Source organism: Morone saxatilis, unplaced genomic scaffold (assembly GCF_004916995.1).
Source record: "Morone saxatilis isolate NCDOM2014 unplaced genomic scaffold, NCSU_SB_2.0 Contig11, whole genome shotgun sequence".
NCBI classification, from domain to species: Eukaryota; Metazoa; Chordata; class Actinopteri; family Moronidae; genus Morone; species Morone saxatilis.
This window is the reverse complement of record NW_023339663.1, coordinates 19,419,456-19,428,172: the sequence shown is the minus strand read 5'-3', so window position 1 is coordinate 19,428,172 and position 8,717 is coordinate 19,419,456. Positions and strand designations below refer to the sequence as shown.

Below are 8,717 nucleotides of genomic sequence, written 5' to 3'. Positions count from 1 at the left end.
CAAACTGCTGAAAAAGTTAATGCTGGTTCGGTGTATTTACCATTAACCATAGACAGATGGCCATTTTGGATCAGACCTCTAGCTAATCTAACAGTAAATATTAGTTAAAGAAACCTAAAATCACAGATTATTACCGTGGTCAAGTGCTTTACTTTGTCTCTGTGAGTCACAGTGAACTCTGCCAGCAGGAGATAACTGGACCTACAGATTATTATTAGCCCGTATTCCTCACATGTACCTCAACTGTAGGATCAGTTTCCAAAAGGGATCATGGCAGCCATTGATTTGTCTTGAAGCTGTTGACATGGTTTCTCAAGGCCAGTCCTGAATGTTCTCTTGTGACCTTGACGTGAATAAAAAGGAAGACACTCCAACAACTCATGTCTCTTTTAATAACAGCTGTGTGGCTCAAAAGCCCCTGGGCTTGAAGTGTTGAGTCCAAGGTTGACTCACCCTTGCTCATACATTTTCTTTGACCCATCAGTGGCGTGGTATAAGGATGGTTATATTTGTTGGTTGTCCATTCAGCATTTTGGTTTAAGCTGAGCAAGTACTGCCCAGATTGCCATAAAACAAAATCAAAAAGATATTCAGTGTCCTCGTATGATGTTCCTGATGATTTTGTGACCTCTCCTTACCTATAGTACAGGTAGGACAAAATATTCCTGTAATCAATACTGTTTTAACTGATATTGTGACTGACTTGCACAAACTTGCTGCACAACCAGGCTCTTACTAGCTTGCGTGTCTTAGGGCATAAAAACATTTTAATAGCCATCAATTATACTCTGATGTAATGTAGATTTTTAATAGAATGACTCTAAATCAGTTCCATTGAAATCAACCCCTGGCTGCTTCGGTGACTCATTCATGTCATGAACAAAAGGTCAACGTCTCATTTAGCTTTGTACTGTATGTACACTTGATAAACGTATTTGCCTACTTGCGCAATTTGCATATCATATGTATGTTATTTTACCTATCATACAGTACATTGTAACAGTTGTTGTAAAAAATGCTATGTACTTAAGGAAATAACTACTGTATATGTCCTTTTTTATTGTGAGAAGACAGAGACAGTAGCCCTAAGTTTAGTCTTGCTTTGAATATTTCCCCTCTCTCCAGGTCAGGATGCAGTCTTCCAACCACCGACTGCGAGATATGGAGCAGCACCACCCACTGCTGTCGGCAGGGGCAGATGTCGAGACAGGGAGTCTGGCAGCCGGAGTGATGGTCGGGGGTCCCCACGCAAGCCACACAGCTGGAAACCGCACACTGTGGTTCATTCAGGACAGCTGTGGGATGGTGTGTGCGAGCATGACCTGGTTCCTGGTGCTCTACGCTGAATTCGTGGTGAACTTTGTCATGCTGCTGCCCAGCAAGAGCTTCTGGTACTCTCTGCTGAACGGGGCCACCTTCAACTCCTTGGCTGTGCTTGCATTGGCCTCGCATCTGCGCACCATGTTGACTGACCCGGTAAGGAGGTTAGGCAGAGTAAGAGTGGGCAAGGTTGAGGATTTAAGGTGGAGGAAAGGAAGGGGGGCAAGAGAAGGAACGCAGGGTTTGAAAGTAAAGAAGGGATAGAGAAAACTAACAAATTGTGTTTTGTGTAAGGAATCATCTTCTGATTCTGATTTAGCAGCCTACCAAACTGGGACAGAACGTCTTCTTTTTTAAATTAATTTGCTAATCTGAGAACAAAATGTTTTTGTTTTACCAAATATTAAAGGTGCTGGAACAAATTAAGGATTTTAGTGCACATCTGAACAGCTTTGAATGATTTCCAGTTTAAGAGTAGTCACAAACATCTCGTCTTATGTGAAGCTTTTTGATAATTTCATACGATCAATAAATTGGTATGCCTTAACCTACTGCAGTGTGTGATGCCACAGGGATTCTTCAGCACTTTGTTACTGATACTTTGTGACTACGCTCGGTGAATTCAGACAATTCATGCTTCAGGGGGTTGTAGGTCAAATATTGTTAGTGCTGCTGCTGCAACGTTGACTCATTCAAAGTAGATGTGTGATGACAGCTCCACTGGTGCTTTCTAGCCCAACAGCCCAGCCTTAACAATTGCTCTACTTAAAAGCCCAAAATAGTACACAGAAGGCTGTGCAGTAGTGTGTCAAACTGGGGTTTCAACTGAGCTTCAAAGGTGTATTTGTGTATTTCATCTTAAGGGGTAGTTACACCCGATTGTGATTCACAAAAAAAAACTTTATTGTCGCTCCCAGACCAGAAGAAATGCTTATTATGTAACATACAGTATGGGTACATAAAATAAAAAGGCCATCTCTCAAAAGAAAATGTAGGGTATGGTCCATACCCTACATTTTCTCAGGCGAAAAAAATAACCAGCAGAATCAATGTATATTGCAAATTCAGTCAAAATCAAACATCCAATATTACTTAACTCCCAAAGATGAGTTATTATTGGAACAGTGTGTACAAGTAGGTTCTTTTTAAGCCTATTTCACACGCCTCGAAACATAAAAACAATGGTTAAATTGCTGCATACAAAAGACACACAGTTTGACTTCTGAGCCCTAATGGCATAATGCATTTATTTTGAGATTTATGACTTTTGTCTTTGTCTGTCTTCAATCTTTTAGGGTGCAGTTCCTAAGGGCAATGCAACCAAGGAGTACATGGAGAGCTTACAGCTGAAGCCTGGTGAGGTCATCTACAAGTGCCCAAAGTGCTGCAGCATCAAGCCGGAGAGGGCACACCACTGCAGGTCAGTCTAAATGTTGTCAGTTTTACACAGATTTAAATTGTGACACGCTCCTTTACCCCAGCTGCGCTTTTGAAATCTGTGTATGCATATTTTGTCTAAACTGAACCGGTGTAGTTAATGACATTAGCAGAGTCAGTGACTAATATCTTCTTCCTCCTGCCTGCAGTATTTGTAAAAGATGCATCCGGAAGATGGATCACCATTGTCCCTGGGTCAATAACTGCGTGGGAGAAAAGAATCAGAGATTCTTTGTACTTTTCACTGTAAGTACACACACAAGTACTCATGGAGTAGTCCATTTAATTTTAACAAGGGGCTTGGTAAGGATTAGAAATGTATAATTTTTCATTATAATAAATAAATAAACACGTTTACATTATCTCACTAAAGTGGCATCTCAACTCTTCTGTACTTTCTTCACACTTTTTTTCCATTAACATGATTAAAATTGAATAATTACTTAAATTATATGGCTTTATATCATGTATAGGAGGACAAACGGGCAGAATTCCCATCTCTTGTTGAAAATTGGCCCTGTAGTATTTTATATTGAAATAACCAGCTGAGGTTCACAGCTCGGCAGCGATGTTGTGAACACTACACACCGGCCTGCATGACATACTGTCATAGTACTGTCATACTGTCAGCACTTTTTCATGGCTTCATATGCTGACTGGAACTTTTTTGATTACAGAAACATAAAGCTGTCATTTATGCCTGAACAACACATGGTCACCTATGTGATAAAATGTTTAGTCTGATCTCTTTACAGATATATGCTCTTTGAAGAATTTAACAGTAAAAAAAATCAACCTTGTGGGATAAAAATGGAATGGCTTTCTTTTTGTCACCTTTTCTCATTATCCATGTCCCCTCTTTTCTGTTCTTCGTTCTGCAGATGTACATAGCATTGATTTCTGCCCATGCCCTGGGCCTCAGTGGTATGCACTTCTTCACCTGTATTAAAGTCCAGTGGAACGGTAAGGCCCCTCTCTGTCTTGCAGCATTGACTATGACATGTGTTTGAGTCAAAAATACCAACACAGAATGTCAGAGAATTGATTGGTGAGTCAGAAATACAGCTATTTATACAAGAGATTGAAACCGCCACGAGAGACGAAGATAGACAGACAAGCAGAAAGGAAAAAAGACTGTGTGTTGTAAGAACAGCTGCTCTGCACAGGTCATCACAGACCTGCATTGATCTTTTCCAGCTCCCTTGTGGGTCTCTCTGTAGGAATAAACCGGAAAATGAAGATAATATTTTATCCGAAGAGCTCCAGCTTCCACCACCCTCTACAACATGATACTCTGACTTAGCAAGGAAATATTTTACAGCAGCTTGTTTTCCATGCTAACCAGTTTTACCAGGCTACTGTGACGGGTGCAAAACAGCAGTCAAGTTTACACCAGGGCTCGTCCTTAGCTGCAAACCTTTTATTTAGTTTTCCAGCTAGTTAGTATCAGGTAACAGAACAGAATCAGGTTCCCTTAAAGGGAAGGAATATTAACCTTTGGCATCTCTCCTCTTCAAAGTGCATTGTTAATGAAGTTGGTATTTCAGTTGTTTTGTGCAAAATAAACACCACCTTTCTTCCTCTCTTGCTGTGACTAGAGTGCAGCGACTTCTCTCCAGGGGTATCTGTGCTTCTGCTGATCTTCCTCTGTCTCGAAGCCATCCTCTTCCTCACTTTCACAGCTGTAATGTTTGGTACGCAGATCCACTCCATCTGCAATGATGAGACGGTCAGTATCCACTGCAAACTTTGTTCCTCTCAACAAGTTGTGCGTGTGGCAGGGAGGGTCACTGTAACATGAATAGTTTAATACATTGTTTTCTCAGATTAGGAAACAAAGTATCAGTATAATACCCTATGTTTTTTTTTTTTATTCCTCTGGTTTTAATGTAATTGTGTATCTTAGCATGCTAGTGAGCCAAAGCAAACAGACAACTTAAAGAGGAATCTTTTATTTACAGAGGGGTTTGAATGTCTTGCAGGAGATTGAACGTCTTAAGAACGAGAAGCCGACATGGGAGCGTCGCATGAGATGGGATGGAATGAAAACGGTGTTCGGGGGTCCGCCCTCCCTGCTGTGGTGCAATCCATTCACAGGCCTGCGTCTGCGGCGCTTACTGCTGTTGACCCACGGTCGGCGTGGCGGGCCTGAGTTTTCTGTCTGAGAGAAGGGCAGGCCGATGCAGTTCACCAACACTTGACTGTCTCTAAAGCAAGATTTCTTATATGCCCACTGGCCGGGGCTTAGATAGACCTCTGCTCCTCGAGGCTGTCCTTCATTTGTGGGTGACAGGGGGAGACGAGCTGCTCCAGTGGGACCCCAGTGCATCACAACCCCCACTGAACGTTTGTATTCTCACATGCTGATGTAGACCCAACACCTTTGGTCAGCACAAGTATGCTGAACAACTGGAATATTGTTTTTTAACATGAGCAGCTTTTTGGTTTGTTTGTGTGTTTTTAGGTAAAGCATGCAGTATGTAACTCAAGTGAGTCTTTTATTCCTTGTGAGACTGTCCAAGGTGCCGTTTGACCTCAACTCATGCACCAGTACACAACTTCAACAGTTTGTTCTCTTTGCTGCACACATGAGATTCAAGATTAGTGTTTGAATTTTTGGAGGGGTGGATCAGCAACATATCTCTCATAATCACTGGACCCAGACAACTGGATCTCAATGGGGAAATGCTTGAAACTGCTCTGTTGGACCCAGACAGGGGAATCACAGTCAAGGACATGCACTACTTACATGGCCCTTGAGTAAAGGTCTGGGTATTGAGCACAGTGGACATCAGACATGGAACTGTGCTGCCTTGATTTGCATGTATAACAGCTCAATCAGTCCACATCTCAGCCAGAAAATCAGGCTTTCACTATCCTCAAATGAATGGACAGGCTACAGTGAACACAAGCCTCATTCTTATTCAAGAGGACTGAGTGGCTTTTCCCGTTCATCTGTTCCTCTCATTTGTCATGTTTGGTCCCTCCTTTGGCTGAAATTGTTGATTGTTTAGGTTACTTGGGCCAGTAGAAATTCATTTTCTTTTCTTTTCTTTTTTCATAACTGCTGAAGCTTCTCTACCTTTCATCAGAGTGACTGCTTCTCAACAGCTGGCCGTTATCATTCACTGGAGATGACTGCTGTAAATCCGACTCTTCATTGGATAATTACAAATCACTGTTTTGAATTAGTTTTATGTATGTGTACATAAATTTGCCATTCCGCCACTCCTACATGCTGCTCCACATATCATTCTCGACAAACAATCAGTGACCCCACAGACCACGGATATGCCTCCCAGTGTTCTCATAACAAAGTGATTCAGGTGGAACAACTTTGGCTGCTGAAAAGGCAGAATGTTATTAAGTTTGAATTGTTTTACTCATACATATCGGAGGCTACTTCTGTGTATAGTAGGAATCCATATGCAACAACAGCTGGATAAGACTTCATAGCATTTACACTCTGAAAAACAAGCTTACAACCCCTCCCCGAGACGGAGCCAAGTCTCAGACATGGTGGCTTTGTATTCTCCTTGGCCACCGTGTGGTGCCACATTTTGAAAAGGAGAACTTAAAACACTAGCACAACCTCCTTTGGCTCATTGTGAGCTCATTCTGATCCACAGAGCCAAGCTCCATTGTGCAGTCAGCCTGTAGAATTGAAAAGGAACTGCTTAGCCGAGGTACCAGGCTCATTATACAAGCTTTAATACTGAACAAAGTCTCGGGGAGCTCGGCAGATGCTTGCGAGGCCTTTCCTACTTCACTCCAGAAATGTCAGGCCTGTAACATCTTGTGGCAGGGCAGTAGCAAATACTATCTCAGTGTTATTAGAACACGTATCCACGCCTTTTAAAATCATTGAGTCAAGTACATTTATCAGTTTCAAAGGTTTGTGTCATCATTGCCATATTAATGTGTTTTCTCATTTTGTGACAACTCGTCTCCTATTTTTACATAATCAGTGGGCCTGTTTGCACTGGATGAATGTGGCTTTTTGAATCTAGAGTTCAGTTTGACTGGCGGGCTGGTATTATCAAAGTATTTTCAAATCTAGATTCTCTAAGTCTCATTTTATTGCTTGTTGGACAATATACTACTGTTTGTTCTCATCTGTGGTTGTCAGGAGAATCTCCACTGTTTACACTAAATGATGATACCTGATGCTCTATGGCTATAAAGTTTAAGGAACATGCTATCATTAGAATGTAAAATATATCTATTTTGGGACTAAGGGACACAGCACTAAAAGCTAACTGATATCAGGGGATTTTATTAATGCTGGCCTCTCATTTCTCATTTTATTCTGCTGGACTGCATCACCTCAGCAACAGTTTTCTGAATAAATGTAGGGGGACTGTGATTTTCCCTTGAATTCCATAATTCTAACATGCTCAGTGTACTTTTTAATTTATGGAGATGCAAAATGTCAAAGTCAAGTTTAGCCAAACACACAGCGTGTTCATAAAGATTATATACAAGCTGTCTTTCATTTATACATGTGCATAAGACTAATCAGAAAACAGGAACACCCATGCTGTGTAGTTTGGCAGATGCATAAAATATGTTGCTATTTAAGCAACAATTACTAAAAATAATTGCAGGTATTGGTGGCAAAATTACACCCAGAGCCAATAAGAGGCCTAGAGTCTAATAAACAAAAAATGCCATTAGAGTAGAAGCAAATATCTGAAGCAAGACTTGAGGTAAGAGTGCCAGGACTACAGTGCTAAACCTTTACTTGTATGTGTAGGAAGTAGCAGAACAACAGAGCTAATTATGGATTGACAATTATTGCTGTGTTGACTGAGTATAAGCATTTGATGTCGACTGGTATAATTTGGTTTGATGTATTTCACAATAGGTACGTCCTGTTTCATGACCAAACTCGGATGCTGTGGATCTTAATGTCTTAAATTAGGATTCTGTTACAGGGTATATAGTTTTACATTCATGCTTAACAATAGAATCAGTGAATAGTGGGAGAAGATTGCTTGACAATGTGCACAATTGAGTAAAGTCTATCAAAGGTTTTTCTCATACTTTGCAGTTAAAGAGGATTTATGTAGAAAATATAGGACAAAGAACAGTTTGTGAAATATAGTAATGATTCTTAACAGGACGGATGTTTGACTCAGAATTACCATTAACATTGTCATGAACAGCTGAGAAAGGTTTTGTTTCCTCCTCTCCTGAGAGAATGTTTCCTCAAGAACAAAAGTCCTTCAGCTTTATAAACAAAGTATAAAGGTTACTATTAACAATATATAAATGGAATGTTTTATTACTTTTTTTTTATTAATGTGTCAATCTTATAATGTCATATCTTTAATGTCATTCTTTTACATAATAAACTTGATTAAATTAAAGCTATACATTGTGATTGACTGACCATCATATAAAACTACCTTTCTCTGTTCCTGGATAACAAGGAAAGTGTTTCCACAGAACATGCTGCAGATCTGCTAGAGTCAGAGCAGTTCGCCTCGATGGTTGGATAGAAATTAAGATGCAACTGAAATTGGGAACTAAGTATTTCAGCAGCATCAAAGAAAAAGGGATCCAGTAAAGAAATTACATATTTTCTGAACTAAATGTGATGCATGTGCCCTCCTCAGTAACAAATTACTTAATTATTTCAGGTTTACAATTATGACCATTGGAAGTTGTTTGAATATCAGCCCACTGACAAAATGCTACATCCCTCCCAAGATACAGGCACTCTATTGAGTAGGAGATGTGCACAAAAATGTAAACAAAGGCAACAATTTCAACACTGGAACATTACAAACATGAAGTGTGTATGAGGATATTACAGCAATATGAGGGTGTGGTGAGTTGGCAGTGGTAAGTAAACACAGCTTACTTAAAAGGTGCCGGATATGTGTAATGATATGAAATAATTGTAACTTAAGGTAATAGGAAATGCACAACCAAAACTTTTGAAAAGAAGTACC

At 40.3% G+C, this 8,717-nt stretch overlaps 1 protein-coding gene across 1 annotated transcript in view; it reads left to right on the top strand.

Moving 5' to 3' along the window:
* The window catches only part of zdhhc7 (zinc finger DHHC-type palmitoyltransferase 7), a 13,968-nt gene extending 5,845 nt beyond the window's left edge, over nucleotides 1-8,123 (top strand). The window contains exons 3-8 of the mRNA XM_035682340.1: nucleotides 1,126-1,476; nucleotides 2,616-2,740; nucleotides 2,907-3,003; nucleotides 3,639-3,720; nucleotides 4,356-4,486; nucleotides 4,740-8,123. Of these exons, the coding sequence (XP_035538233.1) occupies nucleotides 1,132-1,476; nucleotides 2,616-2,740; nucleotides 2,907-3,003; nucleotides 3,639-3,720; nucleotides 4,356-4,486; nucleotides 4,740-4,922 (963 nt within the window). The 5' untranslated portion in view covers nucleotides 1,126-1,131 and the 3' untranslated portion in view covers nucleotides 4,923-8,123. The remainder of the gene's footprint in view (nucleotides 1-1,125; nucleotides 1,477-2,615; nucleotides 2,741-2,906; nucleotides 3,004-3,638; nucleotides 3,721-4,355; nucleotides 4,487-4,739) is intronic.
* The last annotated feature ends 594 nt before the right edge of the window (nucleotides 8,124-8,717 follow it).